The sequence below is a fragment of the Lycium barbarum genome, chromosome 11 (assembly GCF_019175385.1).
Source record: "Lycium barbarum isolate Lr01 chromosome 11, ASM1917538v2, whole genome shotgun sequence".
NCBI lineage: Eukaryota > Viridiplantae > Streptophyta > Magnoliopsida > Solanales > Solanaceae > Lycium > Lycium barbarum.
Genome location: NC_083347.1, coordinates 113195002 through 113220951, shown reverse-complemented (window position 1 = coordinate 113220951; position 25950 = coordinate 113195002). Strand labels below are relative to the sequence as shown.

Here is a 25950-nt window from a genome sequence, read left to right as displayed (position 1 = left end):
AAAACTTCTTACTTTCCTTATTAGTTTGTCCAAAAAAATTGACACACTTCTATATTTAAAAACAATTTAACTTTATGAAATGATTTATATCCACACAAATATCTAAGGCTTGTTTTGGATCACACATTTCAAAAGGCTTTATTTATTTCTTAAACTCCGTGTCAAGTCAAACTAAGACAATCTTTTGGGACGGAGGAAGTAATAACAACAACATACACAGTGTAGTTCCACGTGGTCTGGTAGAATGTACGCAGACCTTAACCCTACCTTGTGAGGTAGAGATGTTTCCGATAGACCCTCGACTCAAGGCAAGCAAATGAAAGTGGTTCGAGAAAAAGAAACAGCTGCCTGAAAAGGAAATAGTAACTAAAACAAAGTAATGCGATAATCGAAACATCATCTATAGGTACAACCCCGGCAAACCAACAAAAGTATGACATCAAAACCGAGCCAAACTCAAGACTACGTCATGCAATGACAATTAGGCACCATGTTTCTTGCATTTCAATAGAGAAAATAGAAATCACAAGTGGGACGATTGGCATTTTCTCAGTAAACTATACTTCAAATTGAGAAGCATGGGGCAAGAGTAACATGTGGTTTAAATTCTTTTCCACAAAAAACTTCTTTAAGCCCAACTCCCAGAAACAATTTCATCAATCTGCATCATTTGTTGATTACAATCTCAACTTCTTAGCCTACATAGGAAATTAGTCACATCCATATGAGCACAATTAAGAGAAAATTCAAAGCCACAATAGGAAAACACTGCTTAGAACATCATACCTGTGGTGTATATTAGATTTAGGCATCATCACTTCTTGTCCTCTTTTTGTTCCTTGTCTTCATCCTTCTGCTGTGATGAAATAGACAGAAATGAGACGAAATACTAATAAAAACTAAAATATTCAATATTGTGGCTTAGTCAGTCCACACAAATCCAAAGAAAACATGAGATTCCGATCAAAGTTGACCCACCCAATCATATCCATACTATTTAAAGTGTGTGTCAATACAAGACGCTAAGTGCCTACTGGATTAACGAATGGGGCAGAAAGAAGGAAATGCGGTACAAAAATCAGTATAACATGATTCAAATGCTAGGGAATTATGAGCTTTTCAATACTTCTATTTCCTTTTCCCAGCTTTTTCTTATGTTAGTTTAGATAGCTGAAATCTACGAAGAACACAAGCTTCATATTCCTTTTGTTGCCTTCCACCTCATTGATCACCTCTCTTTCTTGCCTTCTATTTCTTTCAGAAAGATTTGGCCCTAAGAATCTTGCACAAAATTTCATTGCTTCAAGAATGAGCTCAGCTTAGTCTAAAAGTTTTCTTAGATTCTCTTCTTCTTTTTCAGATCGTTGGCAAGGTGTAAAAATTGAAATGCTCAAAGTATCTAGGAAAACAAAAGGTGTTCCCCTGACCCAAAAGACAGCTATACATAATCACTTTCAGCAAATTAATCTGCACAAAAAAGACCCTTGAATTGCCTTTTAAATACACACTAGCTGCTAGTTTAACACACAAAACAGTAGGTGTGCCCAGCTGTCTATGGTGCCACATTTCTTAGATTAACTTTCAAGTTCTAGACTATATTTCTGAAATTCAAGGAGTCTGTCTGTTTTGACATCTGAAAGAGCTAATATTTAACTTATCGTCATCACTAAACAAAGCAGATACAGTATTAGAAATCTACAAATAGAAAGACCGTCGAACATGTAAAAGACGCATAAATTAGAAATAGATGTGGCACTAAACCAAAACTTTACCAGCATGCTTTTTAATATAATCTTATCAACCAAATTAACTCACCTCAGACTGGCCTTGCATAGAAGCAAGTAAATCTTTAACTGAAGGATCATTTGGATCAACACCTGGAAGCTGGGTAAGCGAAAAAACCATGAAATGAAAACCAAAGGAGATATGAAGTGTGATATCCATTGGATAAGCAATTACTTTGTGATAATACTAATGGGAGTGTCATCTTTTACTCAGCATAGAAAACTTACTGAAGCAAGAATTGATGACACGAATGATTGGTCTGCCAACAATTTAGTCACATCTGGCTGGTTTAAATCATCTTTTGCATTGTCCTGCACAGACATTTGAAGAGCTGCAAGCACACGAAGCAACAGGACATATCAGAAAAAACATAGCACATTTGCATCAATGGCTGACGTAGTAAAAAGGATTCGGCACAGTTGCAGTCTTTTGTAGCAATTAAAATTTTGATAGGACTAACCAATGTCATCTAAGAGGTAATAACAGTGTCTTGTACACCTTTTGTCATTTAAAGAATACTTTGGATGATATAAAGGAAGGCAAAGGAAGGTTGAAAGAAGACTCATAATCTTCTTATATTAACGACATTATGCAAAAGTGCAAACTATTTAAAAAAAAATGAGAGGGTAATTACCGGAACCTCCTTTTTTCCTGTGTGTCTGTGTGTTTTTGGTTTGGTTTGGGGGGGGGGGGGGGGGGGGGGGGCGTTGGAGAGGGGAGACAACCATACTTGTAATGACCAAACAAAGCCAGAAACAACAGAACGTGAAAGGAAAAAAATGATACTCAACAAGATAAAGATACTTCCCATAGACTTCATTAAAAAAAAAAAAATACCCATATATCCTTTCATTCTTCAAAATTCCACCACATCTTCTCCAAAATACATTAGACGCATTACATGAAAACAATCCTATCAAAGAACAAGCACCTAATCAAGTTTGAGACAGGCACATATTATACAATATATATATAGTAGTTGGTAAAATTCACCTGATACTAGAAATCAATTGAAAAGACAAGAAGAGCTTGAAATAATGTAAATGAACTACTGCAATTAGGTGGACTTGCTAAAATTTAGAAAAATATTTCTATGGCCTAATGATATAAGCCAACAAAAGAACTTGGCCTGCAAATATAGTAACCAACCTAGTGCCAAGTCTTGATCTGCAGAAGCTGCTTCTGACATGTCCACGTCTTTTGTAGCAATGCTGGAGGAAGAATCATCCATCGACATTGCAAGTGCTTGTTGTAACAGGGCATTCTCATCATCCTGTGAGGGATCAATTTATTGCTCAGGAGTTAGTTTCATTGTAGACTAACAAAAGGCCAGGCATTACAAAATCTTCAAGCTGAACTCATTTTCTTGAAAAGTTCAATCTCTACAAGTTTCTCTGCTAGGTATGAGTAGATAAAATAAAATGCTATAAGACATCTTAAGTTAACTAACATATAAGTATGCTTCGTGTTAACAGTCTCACAATGGTTGAGGGTATTGGCTATTGTCTCCTCACATGGCCAGCCTAGGCGTGTGGAGGAGATATGTCAAGAGAACCACACTGGATTAAGGATATGGGTTATTGGCTCTTTATACTACCGCCTTAGGAAATGCTCACCTCATGAGCTAACTTTTGGTATTGCTTTAAACTCAAGATCTATTTTCTTCACACTCAAGAAAATAAGGGATTCAAGTAAGTACTACTATTAAGTCTCAATCCCAGAGAAGTTGAGGTCCACCATATGAATCTGACCATGTTTCTCCTTTTGGCTAACAAGTAACATCCTTCTTCCATACCTCCCCCCCCCCCCCCCCCCCCCCCCCCCCCCCCCGGCCCACCCAAAAAAAGAGAAACAACAAATATACATGCAACCCTCTCAAATCCGGGCAATTAATAGGCACCAGGACAATGTGGAACTAACAAAAGGTGTACTAACAGCATGTCAGCTAAGTATAAGTCAATAGTTATACTTTCATGCCTAAGAACTTCAGATACAATCACGTCAATGAGATGAAGTATCCCCGAAATATTGAATGCATTGTTTCCTTAAGAGCGCAGATATTTTAAGAGGGGGGTGGTGTGTGTGTGTGTGTGGGGGGGGGGGGGGTCAGACAGGGACTTTTTCAGCGCCAAGAGATGATAGCTAAATAAAAGAAAAATCCATGTAGGGAAGAGAATGGATTGAAAGCTCAGTGGAAGTAAGAAACTGAACAACATTCATGTTATGATATAAAAACTAACCGTGGGCAGCAGCCTCTCTCTGTTATCAGCAGCAATGGTTTCCCCAATTACAAGGGGAAGTGGCGGAGGATCATATTTCTAAAAAAAAAAGAAAAAATTAAAGCTCTTCTTGTGTCCCCTAACTCCATTTGCTCCCATATATCTCACTGGACCACTTGAAGGTTGGATAACAGCATTAGATTGATAGCTTGAGGCAGATTCTGGAAAATCTCTCATCATCATATGAATAATTGAAGGATGGATAAAAGCATTAGATTGATTTCTTGAAGCAGATGAAATACCACCATGGAAGTTTGTATGTTGCTCACTGAATGTTAAATGTGTACTATTTTCCACCAGAGCTATCCTTAAGCTCCAGGAAAGTGCATACTCTGAGAAGATGAAGCTGTTGGAGCATGCCATAAGCTTTGCATTTGAAGAGAGCTTCTGACATTGTTTGCTCTAGGGATGTGAGAAATTGAAGAAGAGCTGCTAATTTTGAGAAATGGAGTAGGGCACACAAGAATAGCTGCTAATTTTTGAGAAATAATATTGATCCTCCACCACTTCCCCTTGTAATTGAGGAAACCATTACTGCTGATAACAGAGGGAGGCTGCTGCTCGCGGTTAATTTTTCTATCTTAACATGAATGCCATTCAGCTTCTTAATTCCACTGAGCTTTCAATCCATTCTCTTTCCTACATGGATTTTTTCTTTTATTTAGCTGTCCATCTCCTGGTGCTGAAAAAGTAACACCCCCCCCCCCCCCCCCCCCCAAAAAAAAAAAAAAATCTGCGCTCTTAAGGACACACTGCATTCAATATTTCGGGGATACTTCATCTCATTGATGTGTTTGTATCTGAAGTTCTTAGGCATGAAAGTATAATTATTGACTTAATACTTAGTTTAAATGATGTTAGTACATAAGGCTTGGTCGTGTGTAAAATCCCTGATAGAGACTCAAATCTCCTTCAGTCCCAAGCTCCAATAGGCCGAGCAAAATTGGAGACCGCCTTAATGATCGCCTGTAATGGGCCTATCATTTACCATACACATGTCATGTGCCAATAATGAAACCCCCACTCCCCACCCCCAAAATTAAAATGGCAAATCAAAAAATTAACATTCGAAAGAATACCAGTTTCTTCTTTTCTTCTCCAATTATTCTAATAACTCAAAAGGTCCTCAGAAATTTCTAAAATAGCGAGATACCAACCATTAGATCAGCCGCATTGTTTTCAGTTTCAGACGTTCTGGCACTGACATTCTCAGTCATTGTAACATCCTGGGAAGTTGATTGCATTTCTCCTTTTTCTTGTTTTGCAGCTTCTTCTGCAGCCTTCTTTGCTGCAGCTTCTTGTCTAGCCCTTTCCTCCTCCATTGAAACTCGAAGTGCCAGAGCAAGCTCAGGATCCAAGTTAGGATCTACACCAAAATCATAGCCAGGCCCTGCACCAGCAGCAGCTGCAGCTGCTGCTGCAGCAAATCCACTTCCACCCTCACCATCTCCGGTGCAGATAGGAGTACTGCCAATTTCAGATGAACAACATGATATGTTATGAAGGTTATCTGAAGTTAAAAGTAAAAGACAGTAAAATATCACTAGCTACCTTATTAGCACATCAGCAAGAGCAGTAGGACCGGGAGGAATATGAAAGATGTGACTGCTATCACTGTTGTTAACTGCAGCAACTAATGCCTCAAGCTTCTCAGCCTTCTCCTCATCTTCTTCACCAAAATTAACAACATCAAGAGCTACGCTATTCTTCTTCAACTTTCTTCCAATCATTTCCAAAACCTTCTTGTCTTGTTTAACAGGGCTGAACAAATAGTAAACGTCAATATAGAAAAAAAAAAAATCAACAGTTGTGGCAGCAAAGACTACACAGGAAAAAGCCATTACCTGCCAGCAAAAAGAATGATCCTCTGCTGTTGCTTTTTGTTTTGCCGATGCTTCAGAGCCAACTGTGCCACCTGGAGTCCAGCAGCCAAATTCATCTCACCACCGATATTTAATCCTGAAAAAGGTAAGAAAAAAGGCCAGTCACATGAGAAATAAATAGAACTATTTAAAGGAGCTTATTAGACAATATATATAGTTAACAAAACATCTGAAGATGACAAGGATGTGAGTATCATACATAAACATTATAGTCAAGTATACACTGGCTTTGAGATTTATATTTCCACAGCCATCTTCAGTTGAATAAATTAAATAGGGAGGCAATGGACAGTTTATTGTGATTGCAAATACATAATACAACGTAAAAATGAGTAGCTAAAAATTGAGGAAAGCCAAATTGAGGACTTTACTGACTTTCTATGCAGAAGTTCAGAGAGAAATCCTCAATTTTTTGCCCAATCCTTCGGCATTACACGTCCTTTCGGTTCCAAATTTGGGCCCTTACTCATCGCCGCTCTTTCCCTCTCCCGATTTGATGTACTAATATGTTTTTACTGATATCACATACCTGCAGGTCTTTATCCTACACCCCTCGTTTCATCCTAAGAGCCTCATCCTTCTCACTTCGTTTCATTTCTTTTCTTTCGTTCGACTGGGCATTCAAAAGCTTCCTCCTCTGCCTTTGCCAAATAAAGGACTGAAAATGCTATGAACCTCATCCTTCTCACTTAGTTTTTTTTCTTTCATTCGACTGGCATTTAAAAGCTTCCTCCTCTGCCTTTGCCAAATAAAGGGCTGAAAATGCTATCAGATGAAGTGTAGGAACAGGTTATCTTTTATTACATCTTATTAGCAAAAGGCACTTTCTCTTTTGATAAACGAGAAATTCCCAAGGGCAGTGGCGCACGGTATGAAATGGATAAAGGGCTAGCCCCTTTACCCTTCTCCACTTTAATACCAAGTTGTCTTCTACAACATTCGACCCCATGACATATGCCTAACCCACGCATCATGTGACACACATATGCTATTAAGGGAAGGGCACTTTTATTATCCCATGAGAGTCAATCATTTTTCTCCTTAATTTGTCTTCAATTTCATTCTTTGAGAAATCATTTGATTTCAAATTCTTTGATTTAAAAAGTAAGAAAATTTACATCTAAATATCTAATTCCATTTCATTTTATAAGGCGGCATTTAACTGGGCACGGAGTCGAAGAAATACCAAAAAGTATCCTTGGAACTTGTGGTGTTAAATATGCCATGACATTAGTATCCTTGGAACTTGTGGTGTCAAATATGCCATGACATTTCTATGTCTATAAAAGCATGTCATTAAGGGTAAAATTGGAAGCTTAAAGTTAAACAATTCTCAAATATAGAAAGGTGTCTTTTTTTTTTTTGGACTAGCCTAAAGAAGAAAAGCAATATATAAAATCGAATCGAGAAAGAGCGCAACATTACAAAAGAATTATATCTTTTTTTTCATTTAGATAGTCGTCCTTCTCTATGGTAATGCCCATACGTTTGGACTCTAGGAAGGGCAAGCAAACTTTTGAGAATTTTTTTTAAAATTTATGAAGGGTATAAGCAGGTTTCATCACAAAATGAAGTGGTGATATTGGGGATATTTGGCAACCCTCTTATGTAAATCTTCCATCGGAGGACAAAAATGTAATTACACAACTAGTAAAGAAGGGAGAGCCTGGGCAGGAAGAAACAAGTGTCTTTGGGCGCATGCAAGTGAACACCAACAAATCTAGAGTCCTATCTAGAAAATTTTGGAAATACCTTTGTCAAGATCCTCCGCAAGTGGTACTAGAACAGCATATAGAGCCCGTTTGGATTGTCTTATAAGTTACTTATAAGCTGTTTTCAGCTTTTTTGAGTGTTTGGCTGGCCAGCTTAAAGTCATTTTGTGCTTAAAATAAGCTCAAAAAAATAATTGGGCCCATTTGACTTAGCTTATCTAAAGCAGCTTATAAGCTGAAAACAGCTTATAAGCCAAAAGAAAATAAGTTAGACTACCCCAACTTATTTTTTTTAGCTTATAAGCTGCAAACAGCTTATAGGCATAAGCCCATCCAAACAGGCTCATAGTCATATTTCTAAACCAATAACTAATCTTCCATACTTGTTTCGGCATCAAAATCTCAAAATGTTCTAGTAAACCTAGCATCCATTAAATCTAATGTCAAAATAGCTAGCTGCAAAACCTATAGAAGTGATTGTAACGGCGTCTACAGAGTAATGAATTACTAATACGAAAAGATAGCCATGAGGAGAAGCTTACCATGCATGCAAGCTAACATTTTCCCTAGGTCGCTGGTCGGAGTGACTAATACACGAACTCCTTTGCCAGCCATGGTCAATGCTCCAACTGTATTCTCAGGATTTGACTGCAACAGATAAACAAAATCACAAAATGGAACAGTTGAGTATAAAGTTGGTGCTTAGTGCTTACTAAAAGTTAAGAAATTACTGAAATACATTATAATGCCATTGAGTCAGCTATTCAGGGAATCCTAAAAGAGGAAAACTCATAACCAGTTGGTTTCGGAGTACCACTGCACCCACTACTCAGCAATAATTTGCAAACTTAGTATAAGCATACATCTTTGAAAAATCTTCGACTATATACACGACAGTGTTGTCAAAATCTCATTTGAGGTGCACTTAAGCCTGAAGCTAGGTGCAAAACATGTTGAGCTTAAGTACAAGGCAACAAAGCACTATATCGGTTGTCTCATTACCCATGAGCTCCCTCTCGAAGAGGATGACACTAAACAATAACTATTTCAGTTAGTAGTATTTTTGTCAGTTCACTTTCCCAAATTAATGGTTGTTTATATTTCTAGTTATTGTTCATAATGTAGGTGTGGACTGTGGAGTACCACTGCACCCACTACTCAATGAAATTCCCATACATTATATATTTTTAGAAAACCTTCGACTATATACATTTTAAGTGTCGTCAAAATCTCATTTGAGGAGCAATTAAGCCCTGAAGCTAGGTGCAAAAAATGTTGAGCTTATGTGCAGGCAGCAAAGAGCTTTGACATGTGTCTCATTACCCAGTAGCTATTCCAGAGGCAGAGGGTAACCTATGAGTTCACCGGAACCCAATAGTTTTTGCTCAAACCCTCTGTGTGTTAAAAACTCACTAAAAATTGAAGTGTTGGAACTATAATGGTGAAGCAGTACAGACCAGTTGTGGCAGTTCTTTCTCAAAATGAAAAAAATCAACTGGGTGAAATCAGGAAGTATAAAAGAAGTAATGAAGTTTTGGAACAGAGATGGTATTGCAGCAAAGGAGGAGGAGAGATGGAAGATTGTCCCAGCAAGCATATGGTGGACAGTTTGGAAGGAGAGAAATCAAAGATGTTTTGAAGATAAGCAGAGCAGCATGCAGCAATGAAGATGAATTGTTTAGCTATTTACTATTTTTGGTGTAAACAGGAAATGTTAGATCAAACAGTAGATATTTTAACAGCTATTGACTGGTTGTAATTTAGTGCAAATAGGAAGGCAATGTAAGCTGTAATACTTTTGAAGGGGGACTACACATTTGGATGTAGTTATACCTGTGGATATATAGATTAATTGTTACCATTCTCAAAAAAAAAATGGTGGAGCAGTAAGACAAAAGAAGTGGTGGAAACTTGTCCCAGCTTGTACTTGGTGGAGAATTTAATAGGAGAGGAATTGTAGAGTGTTTGAAGACAAATGCAATTCTGTGCAGAAAATCAAGATGAATTGTATTATTTTGTTTCCTTTTTTTTCTTTTTTTTTTTTAAAGAAAACTATGAAGAGGAGACTGAATCACTAGTTGATATGATAGGCTCCTTGTGAAGCAGTACTAAGCATGGTTAGGTTTTGTAAGTATTGCTTGCACTGTTATGGTGCAAATTTTATATATATATACACACATACACACACACACATGCTGCCAGTCTAAAAAAAAAATCACTAAATATCTATAAAAATTGATTGTGAGCTCAGTTATTACTATTATCTATTGCTGCATTTGCTTTGTATCTTGCTACTTTGCTGCCCTATTTTTCTTACAATCTTGCTTCGGATACATTTCTTTTGAGCCGAGGATCTATCCGAGACAGCATCTCTACCCCGCAAAGGGTAGGGGTACGGTCTGCATACATCCTACCCTCCCCAAATCCCACCTGTGGGATTACATTGGGTATGTTGTTGTTTGTTACACAGTTATGGTTGTATATTAACTCGAGATCGTTGTAGGAATCCATAAACTCCAAATACTGGATCGGCATTTGTCATTACCCATGGGCTCCCTCATGAAGAGTTATTATTCTTGAATTACATGTATACTCTTTATATTTCCTACATTTTCCCTTTCTTTCATTAAACTCTACGCTATACTTTGTCCTTTTTATAGGTTCACCTTTCGCATTTGATAACACTGATATCCAGTTTGTTAAGACCAAAACGCTGCCGATATTGCTGTTTATATTTCTAGTTATTGTTCTTGAATTACATATATTCTTATAATTTCTTACATTTGCCCTTTCTTTCAGTAAACCCTAAGCTATACTTGGTCCTTCATTCACTTTTCGACTTTGATAACACTGATACACAGTTTGTTATGGTCAAAATGCTGCCAATATTTTTGTTTATATTTCTAGTTATTGTTCTTGAATTACATATATACTCCCTCCGTCCCAATTTAGGTGGCATAGTTTGAATTTCGAGAGTCAACCAAATTTTTCTTTGACCGGAATTTCTTTATATGCCTTTTAATATTTTAAGTTGTCAATTATCAGAGCTTCTATAATGGAGGTCTCAGGTTCGAAACCCCTTGCCTACGACAGCAGGGGATTTGCCTTCTGGGTCGAGCTCGTCGCACGGGGCTTGTCTTGTGCAGGTTATCTCTCCTATTTGGTTTACCCTGTGGGCACCCGAAGGGTAGCAGCTGCGGGTTCCCTTGTCATAAAAAAAAATTATTTCGAAAAACTTAAAGCTTCTAACCAGCAAGGGTAGGCTCAGTTGGTTGAACATGGGACTTCCATAAATGGAGGTCTCAGGTTCGAAACCCCTGGTTACAGCAGCAGGGGATTTACTTTCTGGGTCGAGCTCGTCGCACGGGGCTTGCCTAGTGCGGGTTATTTCTCCTGTGTGGTTTGGGGGCAAGTGTACAGGAACGGGATTTACCTTGTGCGCGCCCGAAGGGTAGCGGTTGCGATTCTCTTGTCATTTAAAAAAATAAAATTAAAAGCTTCTATGTCCAAATTCACGGTCAAAGTTTAGAAGTTTGAATCTCGAAATTTCAACTGCGCCACATAATAAATTGGGACAGAGGGAGTACATTTTATATTTTCTACATTTGCCCTTTCTTTCATTAAAAACCCTACACTATACTTGCACTTGTTTTAGGTTCACTTTTCGCCTTCGACAACACTAATACACAGTTTATTACGATCAAAACAACGCCAATAAGCTATGTAAAAGTTGAATACCTGAGTTTTAGCACCACAAATGAAACTAAAAGCATCAGATTGAGCTTCAAATCGATTACGTGGGTAATCACCATTACGCATCCACTCAGAATTATCAATACATATCATTGTAGCCTGAAAGAAATAATTATTATAAAAAAATAGCACTTAATAAGCTTGTGATAGAGAAAGTAAAAAACCCTAATTTGCAAGACCAAAAATTTACAGATTGAACTGAATACTCTAACACAAACGCCAAGTTACTAACCTCGAGTACCATTGTTAACCGATCAAAAGATTTTTTGTGGAAAATGGGTTTTTTTTAGTGAATAAGTGATTTCTATCCGCTATACTACAGTTTTTCACTTTTCAAGGTGCAAAACAATATTATATAGCCACTTTTAAATGTTTATATTTAATCACCTTCCGTCCCATATTACTTTTCCACTTTTCTTGTTACACACCCTTTAAAAAGTGATAAATAAAAATGTATTTTTATTCTATTACCCTAATTAATTGCACTATAATTAATATTGATTATTTTGAAAAACAATTAATGTTAAGGATAAAGAAGGAAAAACTTAATTAATTCTATCTTGATTTTATAAATGAACAAGTATTTTGAGACAAATATTTATAATATTGTGCTCAATTAATATGGGACCGGGGGAGTAGCTACAATTTAAAATTAGTGCAAATTATAATCACTCCCTGGTATGAGTAGTAATTTTGGGACTAAACTATCTCGAGATTATATTTTTTGAAATTATGATTTTTAGACTAATTTTTTTTACCTGGGAGGAGGGATAAAATACACCAAATTTGATGGGATAAGATGAAATATTCAGAATTAAGATAAATTTATACCTTCAACCAAATAAATTATAAATTTAATCTCAAACTTAATACTAGGTTACCTCATTTTATCCCATGAACGAAACGACCCTGAGTTTTGCTCTTTCTTTTTGTTGATTAGGGTGTGCGAATTTCAATTTAATCGATAAATCCAATAAATGTTAGTGATTTTATCAATATTGTATTATCGATTTAGTGGGTTTCAAATGATTTTTTTAATATTGGTATACCAGTTTGGTTATTGGTTATTGGTTTTTTGAGTTTACTTAAAGATTAAATTGATAACTCAGTAAGATCATGTTAAATTTATATGTTTATTCCTGATTAGATAAAGTTCCTTTAAAATTAGAATCCTAATACTAATTTTCTATTTTCCTTTCCTAGGTTCCATTAGTCTCAGAATATAATGCATTAAAAATTGTTATAATTAAATAAACTTATGATTCATAATTAACCAGAGATTTTCTATTTGATGAATGATTGTATTGATATGTACCATCCATTTAGTAGCACTATATTACATCCATTTAGTAGCACTATATTTCCTGATACTAATGCACAAAGTGCAATCAAATTCGAAATAACAGATCTAGAAGTTGAAAACTTGAAGAACTGTAAGCTAAGTTCAGGGTTCAACCGAGATATTTAGCTAGAGAGAGAGAATCTATTGAGAGAAGAAGTAAATTGTATTGACATAGATGATGAATTACACTCTATTACAATGTATTTATAGAATGAAATTGTGACTAAGCATTTAACTAACTGGATTACAGCTCATCTAAATGGTAACTAACTTCTGGAAGTCTGTAACTAACTATTTGACAAGCTAACCGACTTTGTGAACTGGAAGTTAACTAACTTGCCAGCTGGCTGTGTATATCCCACGTATATTCAGTGCATATCTCTTCATAACTTGCATCAATACCCCTACAAAACTACAGACTTGTCCTCAAGTCTGAAAGGATAGAAACCTGTGTTGTAAATCAGACAAGAACTCCCAAGTAGCATCACTAACATCAAGATCAGTCTACTTAAACAAAACCTGAGCAACAGCTTTATTTCCTCTATTCACCATCCTCCTATCCAAGATAGAATCAAGCACAGGACAATAAGGACTAGAAAAGTGAAAGACTGGAGAATGATTAATCTCAGTAGGCAACTCATGACACTTTTTCAACTGAGAAACATGGAAGGTGTGATGAATTAACACATCAGCTAGTAAGAGTAGCCTATAAGCAACAACACCAATCTTAGCATAAATCATGTCACGACCCAACCCCGTAGGCCGCGACTAAGTACCCGAACTGGGCACTCGTATACACATCCGTTAGCTACATGTTCCGTTCACAATAAACACCATATGGAAACTTATAACGACCAAACCTTGGTCTCAGGACTGTCGCATAATTATTCATAAAAAGGCAAGCCGACAAGGCTGCTACCACAACATGATAATATCTGCAAGCCGGTGAGGCTGCTGCAACGATAGAACACACATACTGATAATACACACACAACTGATCACGTCTGAACACGACCCACACACATGTCCACAGAACTCTAAGAGTTTCAACAATAAAATATAATGGGACAGGGCCCCGTCGTACCCTTAAACAACATATGCATATATTTAGATCAAGAAGGATTTATACCAAAGTCTGGGCTCCGGAACAACGGAACTCTCCAAGATAGCAGAAGGGAAGTCTTAAACCGGCGGTTCACCAAAGCGTGTATCTGTACCTGCGGGCATGAAACGCAGCCCCCGAAGAAAGGGGGTCAGTACGGAATATGTACTGAGCATATAAAGAGTGAAATACAGTAAAAGGATCATAACTGGAATATGGAGTACAGTAAACGTGTACAATATCCAGAATACCAAAACACTTGCCTTTGTAACATAATCATATTTGTCAATATCATATATCATATGCATATTCATATATCGTACCCGGCCCTTTAATGAGGGACTCGGTGAATAAGATCATCATATGCCCTCCTGGCCGCCATAACATGTCATCATATCATCATATCGTCATATCATCATATCATCATATACATATATACCGTACCCGGCCCTTTAGTGAGGGACTCGGTGAACAATGCAGTGAAGATGTGCACGATAACATACCCGGCCCGGGACTCGGTGAAAGATACATCGAGGTATGCACGAGTAGAGTAGTGAGAACCATATGCAATTAAAAACGTTTTTAAGGACTCAATAGAATAGTCAATGCGAATCATCGTTCGCAATTTCAATAATAGTCATATCATTTACCTTTCGGATGTCCCTGTGTATTATATCAAAATGGAACTTTAAAATCATGTGTACATATCAATATATATGAAGTAAAACATAAATTATGTGAATCAAGGTCAATAGCCATCCTAGTGGCTCTAGGAATAGGAATTTCCTCTGGAATCGTATATATGTCGTATATTCATTTCACAACGATCATGCCAAAAAGAAAGAAGGGTTAGCTTCACATACCTTTAGCGCTTATTTGTCACACAATATGTATACGCTGCCCAATAATACTTCAACCTATATTAAGACGCCAACAACTATGGTTAAGCTACAGGAAGATTTAAAACGTATTCTAACGTTAGTAACTCCTTTCTAGATGTTTAGACGACGTTTTCTCTTGTAGTCAAACCAACTACATACAACCAATCCCACATCAATAATTATACGTTCAATACCAATCCGGACAGCCCACATAACATTCCAAACAGTCCGCATTCACAACATTCAATCGCGATTCACATACGGCTATTACATTCTCAAGTTATTCGTAATAGTTTGTAGCCTTAACGTTTGCATGTAACAACTTTATAACAGCCCATCCAACATACAACATAATGCATAACCTTAATTATTATTAATTTTCCAAGCTCAATAAGAACCACAATAATGTGTCAAAACAGTCCGTACATTACAACACCCAATAATAGTCTACATGCGATTATGACACGTCCAATTTATTCTTGTTAGTCTATAGTCATAACATTTCGTCGAAACGATTCTATAACATCCCAACCACTATGACAACATGATGTATATTCTTAACTATAATTAGTTTTTCCAACTTAGCCAAAACAACACGTCCAAAACAGTCCCTAACCAACAACACGTCCAAAACAGTCCCTAACCGACAACATAACAATGTTCGGAATTCTTGCAAACGTTTACGAACATACTAAGCAAACCACATATGATTCTTACACATTATTTCATGTCTTCTTTTCATATAATTTCAGTAAGTTATGACCAGCAATCACATGACAACTACATCATCAATTCATACGCAACTAAGCTACATCGTCATCTCTATAATCCTTACAACAACTCACAAACGACTTTAGTTCCAACTCCAACCATTAAACACCTTTGTTTCCATCATAAAATTCATGACAATAACAATCAAAATATCAAGTAAAATCAGTTCACTAACTTCCACACAAAACAGTCCACTACATGGCTTAACCATGTTTCAACATCACACACATAAAATCATGGATTCAATTATTTTCATACTAACACAACTTCAACTTTAACCTTCCAATTCCTTTCATTCTTTTTACCATGCAATCTATGATAGCATCATCCATAATTACTAAAGAAAATCAGTCCACCATGGCCACTAAAACAGTCCCTACGGCCATATCAACATTCCAACACCAACATTCATGATCTTATGCATGCAATTCATGTTCATCAAGTTACAACCATACTTCAACATCAACATATATAAGTTCATGTCTACTATCATGTTCCAACATCAACACACATCATTTCATGCATGAAACTTATATTCACACATCTACATCACCCTTAACACATGTAAAAGAAAGTTAGATCTTACCTTGACAATCCGACTTTTCAACTTGGCTAGAGTTTGTGAATTGAAATGATAATGGTTCTTGTTTCTCCAAAGACTATCTTCATGTTTCTAGGGACCTTCTAAAGGGTTGAAATGCTTGAAGAAATATTTTTTTGATCAACACACAAGGAGCTCTAAAATCAGCCCTTTGGCTGTGAGCTCTCCCCTCTCTCCCTCTAGGTTTTCTTTCTTTGTTGTGAAGTTGAAAATGAATGTAATGGCTGATTCCTTAGTCATTATTTGGTTAAATTATGATGCCTACAAGTTGGACACAACACATGCTCCACTCATGACATTGAGCACTCAATTAACTTTACACAAAATTTCAATTTTTTTCTCTAACTTTCGGCTGAACTTCCCCCTTTGTTCCCTTTCTTCTTCTTTCCATTTAATTGTTTACAAGACAATTGCATGTGTAGTGGATGATTCATACACTAACCTTTGTCCATTGCAATCATACAAAGATGAATGTCAATATTTAAGTGTGCAAGGATTCTTCCTAACATGTGTGTCTTCATAAAATAATGCATGATTTTATAAAGTAATAGATGCCTTCCATATTCAAATGCATGCCTCACATGGATGTCTTCTTTTTTAGCCACCTTGGCCGAAATTCACATGTATTTTTCTTCCAATTTAGTTGTCCACAATATGATGAAAATGTTGTGGATGAATCTACATTTAAATGCATATTTGTATGTCTTCCATAATAGCCTTATTTTAGATGATTTTGAGTCTTCTTTTGGACATGGCATGTTAATGTTCACATTGGCTCATTGTTGCCACTAATTTTTACTTAACACCTCAATTAAGTAGTTCCTAATTTCCAACAACATTCTTATACTAAGTAAAATTTATAACCGATTAGTTCTAGTTTAGAAATTAAAAATCTGAGGTTCTATCTCACGTCGATTCCTTCGCGAATAACTCGACGTATAAAATACGGGGTCTAACAAATCATATAGGGACCAAAATACTTTGCAGCCAACTTGTTGAAAGGTCTGATGGCCATTGAAACTTGCCTGTAGGGTTGCAACTTTAGATACACCCATTCACCAACTTCAAAAAACTCCTGTCAGTTCTGTGTTTATCATCCAAATCTCTCATCTTTTTGTTATGCTCTTTGAATGTGAAATTTGAGAAGAAGAATAATAGCTTCTCTAGCCACCAGTGATCTATCAACCATCTCACAAGAAGATTCCCCAGCTAAGTAAGGTAAATGGAGAGGGGTTTTTTGTCCATAGACCACCTCATAGGGAGTGCACCTAATAGTAGTGTGATAAGTTGTGTTATACCACCATTCAGCTAGTGGCAAGTACTTAGACCAATCACTAGGGCAATCAGAGTAAAAGCACCTCAAATAAGTGTCAAGTGTCCTGTTTAACACCTCAGTCTGACCATCATTCTGAGGATGGTATGCAGTAAATCTATGTAGTTGGACACCTTGTAGAGTAAAGAGTTCATTCCAAAATGTGCTAAGGAAATAGGATCTCTGTCACTAGTAATGGTTGAGGGTAAACTATGCAGTTTGAAAACATTATCAAGGAAGCACTAAGCATTGTATGGATAGTGTAAACACATAAAATGACCATACTTACTCAATCTATCCACCACCACTAATGTAACATCTTTACCACCAAATTTTGGTAATCCTTCAATAAAATCTTAGCATATATCAGTCCATATACCTTCAGGAACAGGCAATGGTTGTAGTAAGCCTGGATAAGCAGCAGCATCATACTTATGTCTTTGGCAGATATCACACTTGTTAATGAACTCTCTAGTATCCAGGATGAGTGATTTCCAATAAAAGAGAGATTGCAATCTCTTGACAGTGGCATCCATGCAAGAATGACCTCTTTGAGTAGAAGAATGCCATAAACCAATGATGTTCTTCCTCAGTTGAGCATCATGTCTCACCACTAATCTCCATTTCCATCTTAATTGATCATTGCACTAAGTGAAGGATTTGTAAGGCTGAGCTTGTAACTTCACAATCAGGTCCTGCAGAACTGGGTCTATGGACTATGTAGCCTTAATTTGCTCATATAAGTCATCGTGTGGAGTAAGTAAGGATAATGCTAACAACTCAAAATTAGGTTTCCTAGATAGAGCATCTGCAGCTTTGTTCTCAGACGCCTTTTTATACTCAATAGAAAAGTCAAAAGCCATCAATTTAAAAATGCCAGCAACTTGAAAATCAGTGTGAATATTTTGCTCCAATAAGTACTTCAATGCTTTCTGGTCTGTCTTGCCCACAAACGGTTTACCAAGTAGGTAATGAGACCTGAGTGTTAATAATTCCCTGTCATATACTGACATAGCTTGATGCCTAGGTGCTAAGGACTTGCTTATGTAAGCAATTGGATGCCTTTGCTACATTAGTACAACACCAATTCCTTTGCCACTTGCATCTGTCTCTACCAAAAATGCCTGAGTGTAGTTTGGCATAGCTAACACTGGTGCAGAAATCAGTGCTTGTTTAAGCTTGTTGAATGCAAAAGTAGCTTCTTCAATATAATGATAACCTTCCTTCTTGAGAAGATCGTGTAATGGTCTGCATATGGAGCCATATCCTTGAATAAATCTTCTATAATATCCTGCAAGGCCCAAGAATCCTCTCAACTGCTTAATATTTGTGAGAATAGGCCATTGTTCAACTGCTGCAATCTTCCTTGGATCAATTGCCATTCCTTCTTTACTGATGAAATGGCCTAAGTACTCCACCTTAGGCACTCCAAAAGCACATTTGGACATCTTGGCATAGAGTTGGAACCTTTGCATCAAATCAAAAACCACTTTAACATGCAAGATATGATCCTCCATATTCTTGTTGTATATGAGAATATCATTAAAGAAGACTGACACTGTTTTCCTCAGCAAGGGTCTATCGTACCCCATTTTAACCGGGTTAAATTAGAGTGCAACATATTGGAGATTCCTATATTGCTTTATTTTAAGGAGTCGCCACCTAATTGATTTTAAGGTGAATTAGGGCACCTAATTATTAACTAAGGTAAAGCTAACTAAACCTCCGTTAATAGTCTGCTTAATCAGTGTGATTTTAGGTAAGGGTTCTATATTATCCTAAAGGGAAGGGGTTAGGCATCCTTTAGAATCCGTTAATTACGGTTATCCGGCCAAACTTAGGTTAATGAATTAATGCTAAATACGACGCTTTAAATTTTAAGAAAAAGTGTTAGGAAATGTTGCTAAGGTTTTTAAAGAAAATATAAGAATGTTGCTTAAAATAAGACTTAAGAAAATATGCTAAGGCTTTAAATAAAAACGTTGTTTAAAACAAGACTTGTAGGACAATTTGCACAAAAAAGAGACATCAAATGCTATTTAGAACAAACTATAAATGTTGCTAAGGTTTAAATAAAAAATACTATTTTAAAATGAAGCTTGCAGGAAATACGATATTTTGCATATAAGTGATAACTTTTAAGAAAGGACTTAGCACATTTAAACTTTGAATAAAATCATGTGACATGAAAGTGGCAATGTAAAAATATAGACTTATTTTTTATAAATAGGATGCAAAAGATGATGGATTTTTTTTTTCTCTTTTTAACTTTATTTAACTATGCTCGGCTAAAAATATGTATAATTGGATAAATCTTGAAAACAATGTTTATGAAAAATGCTTGAGTTTATATTTGCGTATTAGTGACGTTTTGAAATGTATAGGATAGTAAGAATAAAATATGATTCTCTTAAAATATATAGTCATGCCATTTTGCAAATCAATTATTCCAAATAAAATAAATATTAGACATTATAAATAGTTTTAACATGAAAAGAAGGGAATAAAACTTATGGAATTAATTTTAGTCTTCCTTAAACTAACTACCCATTACTAAAACTAAATCTACTAATTCATTAGGATTCATCTAAGTTGAGGTTAGTCATACAAAGCAAATAAAAATACACAACAATAAAATAAGGAAGAGAGAGAGAAAGAAAAAAAATGAAATAGATCCGGCCCATTTTAAAGGCCCAACTGCTAGAACTGTCCACGTGATTGGGCTTAGGCCCAGTGAGTTTTCTTTATATCGCTGCTGCGGATGGGGCTGGACACGAAAAGGAGATTTTGTGTTGGGCTTTGGCCCGACACCGAATGTGGAGGGAGATGAGTCCCTCGGACTCATATGCGATGGTCATGCATAAAAAGAAAGATAAGGATTAGTATGCAATCAACAAACAAGGCTAAACATGTATAATAAAAAAAAAAATTAAAGTGGGTATAACAATAGCAGGCAGAAGGCTGCAACAAAAGGAAAAATCAATATAACACCTAACTACTATATTCTGTTATAACTTGTGCATTTGACAAAGACTTATGCATCCGTTTGGAACATAATTACCGTAACATAATACCAACAAAACATATTGAGATCTACACTAGCACGTACATATTCGGACAGAGAACTCCCTTAAACAGATCTGATTTTACCAAGCAATCTAATTATTTTATATCCACATTTTTTCCATTCTTGAGATTTCAAACAGACAATTGAGGGTTGCATTATGTGGAAGGAGGTAAATCAAAACAGATTTTGCACAGGCTAGTGACTTCTTTAAATAAATATAGAAAGGTACTATAAACTCAGGGGCTAACTTTTCCTATCATAAGTCTCTGAGGCAATTTATAAATAACTCAATTGTGACCCTTACCAATATACATAATAAAATAAGTAGACTATTAGTAAAAGCAAAATTATTAAGTATAATGGAAGCTGCAAGAGAAGCGAACGCTAATATTCATCATCAGAAAGTGATAAAGAAAAAGAAAAATGAAGGCCTTCTAATATAAAAAAAAGTCAGACACAGAATTTCCTGCAATTGACATGCAATCAAAATAGTAGTGACCCAGGCACAATATATAAAGAAGGTTGCTAGCGATGTAGATAAGCATCAGGAAAGCAATTAAAGAACATAAGAACAACAAGTATGCAAATGTATTCGACAAAGGTATTCCTATCTGCAAATGGACATATTTATAGATATCAAGATGAGATACTAGATTCAAATACAGTGGGCTACTTCATTATGCCACATTCTACAATTCATCGTATACTCCGAATTTTCGGGTTAATAGAATTTACGCCTAAGCTTGAAATAGATTTATTTCTTATGTTCTTTATTCCATTTCACTCAGATAAGCAGCAAGATAAAGGTGGACTGATTACACTATGATGCCTAACCAAACTGAATTCAATCATGCATAGGCTTTATTATATATTGATCGGTTATCTACTCTTATCATGCTAGTATATTAGCACAGGACATGCATTTAGACTAGACAAGAATGTTCATATAATGGTCAAAGACATGCTTTAAACGGACCAGATTAACAACCAGTCATGCTAAACAGATTAAATGTCTTAAGTCTACTGAACGACAGAAAATGCAGCCAAACTTAAAGCATATAATCTGAACCAAAGTAAGAAGACAACTAACAACAAGAAACTGAACGAAACAGGGACTAATTGTCACCAATGGTGCCTGGTAAACTTAACAACAACAAGAAACCAACTATTCTAACACATACGCAGATTCAGACTATATACACAAATCACATAACAAAACAGTATTTGGTTTGACACAGAACCACTAAGTCGAAAAGTGAAATAAAGACATAAAAGGGAAAGGAGAATCACCTGCTTCAGGTGCAGCGAAATGGGACTTTGAGTCTTCGATCTACGCTCGAATTCGAAAGATACTAGGATCCTTTTAAGTGCGATTTTCGTCTATAACAGAATCGAACCTTCGTTTCTAAGCCTCGACTCACTCAAACAGAACGGAAACAGAAAGAGAAATTAAGATCCGTAAAAGACAGGCTAGACTCAATAGAAATTCTATGGCTGAAAACTTCTTATTTCTGGAGATTCGATGGTTGGAACTTCTCTTCTCAAATTTCCCCACTCTCACAAAAAAAAATCCCCCCTTAAACTTACTTGGAAACGACTATTTATAAGGCGATTTAGGGTTTGTTGCGAAGAAGAGAGAGAGCGTGGACAGAGGAACGTGGGAATGGCAGAGGCGTGGGGAACAGGAGGAGGTGGAGGCGACAGTGGCGTGGGAGAGAAGAGAGGGAGAGAAGGAGAGAGAAGGGAGGAGGAAAGAGAAAGGTAGGGGAGGCAACGGCTGAAGGAGATGAGGGAAATGAGGGAACCTTAGGGTTTCCCTTGTTAAATGAGAATTGGGCCTGTTCCAAGTGATTTAATGGACTGGGTCGGCTAAAATGTGGACTGGGTCTGAAGATGTGGGCTGGGAATATAATGTGGGTTAATCGATTCGGGCTAGTGATTTAAAAGAACGGGCTGATTGAATTGAAATGTGGCCAGGTAAATTGAAAATGTAGGTTGGTTTTATGAATTGGTCCGAAAATAGTACGAGTTGATTGGGCTACTACATTTAAATAAAGACCTATTTAAATAACTCGATACTAGAGATTGTTAAAATATTACTTAATATAAAATATGCAATTATTAGTGCTCAGACAATAAAATTATATGTCGTCGTAATAGTCGTGCAACAATATTTTGAAAGTCCACAGTAAATAAACATTATTATTTAATTATGCGAAGATAAATGCGATGCGTGTGCGTAAGCTGGTAAAAAGTGCCGAAATGACAAATATGTGAATTATAATAGTACTGGTAACATAATAATAATAATAATAATAATAATAATAATAATAATAATAATAATACTAATACTAATACTAATAATAATAATAATAGTAGCTAGTAACTGTAATAGATTAATGAAACGCCAGTATTGATAAGAGTAAAATATAAATATATTTTTTAATTTGCCAAAAATATTGGAAGCGTAAATAGGTATTTCGGAGGAAAGGCGGGACAAAATTGGGTGTCAACAGGGTCTAAATACAAAATTCATAAGACTTTGAAATGAAGATGGAGCATTGGTTAAGCCAAAAGGCATGACCAAAAACTCATAGTGGCCTTCATGAGTTTTGGAAGTTGTCTTATGAGTATCCTCTTCATGCATTCTCAGTTGGTGATAACCAGCTCTAAGATTAATCTTCGAGAACACTACTGCTCCTCCTAATTCATCCAATAAGTCCTCAATCATAGGGATTGGAAACTTTTCCTTGATAGTCAGCTGATTCAACTCCATATAGTCAATACGCAACCTCCAACTACCATCCTTTTTTCCCACCAACACCAATGGAGAGGCATAAGGACTTGTACTGTGTTGTATGACAACTTTATCCAGCATCTCTTGCACAAGCTTCTCTATAATATCCTTCTCGACACCAGGATATCTGTAAGGTCTTTTACTGACAGGGTTGGCAGAATCTATCAGTGGTATTTTGTGATCAAAATCTCCTCTATGGGGTGGAAGAGTTATTGGAGGTTCAAAGATACTGGAATATTGACCAATTAAAGCAGCTAATGCAAGTGGAGTAGGATCACCTTGGTTTGCTTGAATATTGTGGCAATGTGAACTAGTTGAATTACCAGAAGTTAAAGTCATCATAAAGAACTGAGATTCACCCTTTTCTATTCAATTTATTGACTTAGCTTTAGTTGACTTCAACTGACTACTTGCTCCTCTTAGTACATGCTTCTTGCCTTGGTACTTAAATTTATGGTTCTATTCTTGAAATCAAATAGTATTCTCCCCAGAGTATTCAACCATTGAACTCCTAATACAATATCAATATTTCCCAAAGGCAATAAAAGAAAGTCATAACTGAATGTTGTACCTTGCAAAAGCCACTTAAGGTTTCTGCTTACTGAAGCAATTTGCACCTTTCTACAATCAGCAACACTGACTGATTGAGCATGGATATTGCTAGCTTGACATCCCAATTTCTTTGCCACCTCCTGATCAATAAAATTGTGTGTGCTACTAGTATCTATCAAGACTTGTAAGGGTCTTTTTTCATGATATTTAGTGACTCTAATGGTCTGATAACTAGTAAAACCAGTGAAAGCTTGCACAGAGATGGTCATGAACTCATCTACTTCCTTAATGAGCTCACCCAATGACTTTTCTTCATCCAGAACTGCTTCTACCTTATTAGCATCTACCAAGAAAAGTTGTTTATAAGAAGTGCACTTGTAACCAGGAACATATTTTTCATCACAGAAAAAACATAGTCCTTTATCTCTTTCTTCATCCATTTTTGCAGAAGTGAGCCATCTACCTGGCATTCTATTTGTTCTAGTTGGTTGTGGATCAGTTGGTTTCTTAAAAGTGGGATTAGAATTGGTTGACCTTTGAAAGGTTTGTTGTTTATAGTGACTTGGGGTAGGTAATATGGCATTTTGAGTTGGTTTCGACACTGTCTTCAGTCCCCGTGTCTTTGCTTGTGCTTCAAATATTTCTTCATGTAATCTTGCAATTTTATAAGCCTGCATCAAGGTCTTAGGTGATTGTATCTTAACAACTTTGTTTAGTTCTGGTTTCAACCCTCATAGGAAGCAACTAATAGTATTCTCCTTAGACAAATTCACAACAGTCAACAACTTATCAAATTCAGCCTGGTATTCCTTGATAGGGCTGGGCATAAATACCGAAAACGGAAAAACCTAACCGAACCGAACTAGTTTGGTTCGGTGTTTGGTGTCCACCATAAAAAAATTGAAACCGAAATAGCCGAACCGAAGTTTGATAAAACCAAACCGAAAAACCGAACGCGCACCGAAATTTAGTACATTACCCAAAAAAAATTAAAATAGTCCAGGCCCATTAAGTTTAAAGCAAAAAAAAAAAACAATTGTAATAAGTTCTTTTTTGCATTTGTATCCCTAATTTTCCACCTCAATTGAGAAAATCAAATATCCTTAACAAAGAAAGGTAACTAGGATGTGTCTTCAGGATTAATGTATGTCCTTTATGTGTTTTTTTAATTATTCTTACGGTATGTACATAACACCTAGTAATCCTATATCATGATTATAGTTTTATGTTCTTGTGTATCCTGTTTGTTTGATTTTGATTTCAATTTATCAGTTTTATGTTTTATTGCTTTTAAGAATATGAATTAGTGTCAATGGAATCGCTTCTAATATTATATCAAAAAACCGAATTGAAAAAACCGAAACAGAACCGAACCGAACTTTAATAAATCGAAACAGAAAGAACCGAACTAGTTTGGTTCGGTGTTCGGTGTCCACCTTTAAAAAATCGAACCCAAAATAGCCAAATCGAAGTTCGATAAAACCGAACCGAAAAACCGAACCGAAAAACCGAACGCCCACCCCTATTCCTTGACACTGCCAGTTTGGGTAAGATTTTTCAATAACTCCATGTGATCTTCAAACTCCTCCCCAAACCTTTCATTCAAAGCTAATACATATTCAGTCCATGTTAAATCAGCTATAGAATTTCTAGCCTTCACATATGATCTATGCCACGCAATAGCCTCACCTTCTAAATGCATAGATGTCACCTTAACTCTTTGATCAAAGGGAATCTCATCCATAGCAAAGAATTGATCCACCTTATACGACCAAGTTCTCAAATCTTGACCAGAGAATTTAGGGAATTCTAGTCTAGAATATCTAGTAAAGAAATTACCAGAATGTGTATGTTCTTTAGTTCTGATTTCAGGCCCAATCTCCCTAAACAATTCCTATCCTCAGAAGTTAATTCTGCCTTTGTCACTTCGTGTTCCTTTCCCTTCCCAGTAATGTTGTTGATAGTGGTCCTCATTTCCATCATCTCCTTATCAACCATCAAATTACGCTCGTTCATGCTGCTTATTCCCTCCATTAACTTCAACAACTGGTCTTGAATTTGAGACAGTTTATCCCCCAGTTCATCTGGTGTTTGTTCTTGACTTTTGCTTCTG

At 36.3% G+C, this 25950-nt stretch overlaps 2 protein-coding genes across 3 annotated transcripts; both read right to left on the bottom strand.

Moving 5' to 3' along the window:
• Nucleotides 1–345: 345 nt before the first annotated feature.
• LOC132617346 (26S proteasome non-ATPase regulatory subunit 4 homolog) lies at nucleotides 346–11780 on the bottom strand. 2 transcript variants are annotated; one of them, XM_060332338.1, is made up of 11 exons: nucleotides 11645–11780; nucleotides 11398–11511; nucleotides 8202–8307; nucleotides 5909–6023; nucleotides 5616–5825; nucleotides 5222–5531; nucleotides 2935–3058; nucleotides 2013–2116; nucleotides 1816–1884; nucleotides 787–856; nucleotides 346–698 (listed from the first exon to the last, which is right to left on the bottom strand). In XM_060332338.1, exons 1-10 carry the CDS (start codon nucleotides 11654–11656, stop codon nucleotides 815–817), a joined length of 1206 nt encoding a protein of 401 aa, XP_060188321.1. In that variant the 5' UTR covers nucleotides 11657–11780; the 3' UTR covers nucleotides 346–698; nucleotides 787–814. The 2 variants fall into 2 exon arrangements, with proteins under 2 accessions (XP_060188321.1, XP_060188322.1); XM_060332339.1 differs by having other exon boundaries at nucleotides 787–853.
• A 6708-nt stretch (nucleotides 11781–18488) lies between these two features.
• Nucleotides 18489–19013, bottom strand: LOC132620135 (uncharacterized mitochondrial protein AtMg00860-like). The gene has a single exon (XM_060334836.1). It carries the CDS (start codon nucleotides 19011–19013, stop codon nucleotides 18489–18491), a length of 525 nt encoding a protein of 174 aa, XP_060190819.1.
• Nucleotides 19014–25950: the final 6937 nt, after the last annotated feature.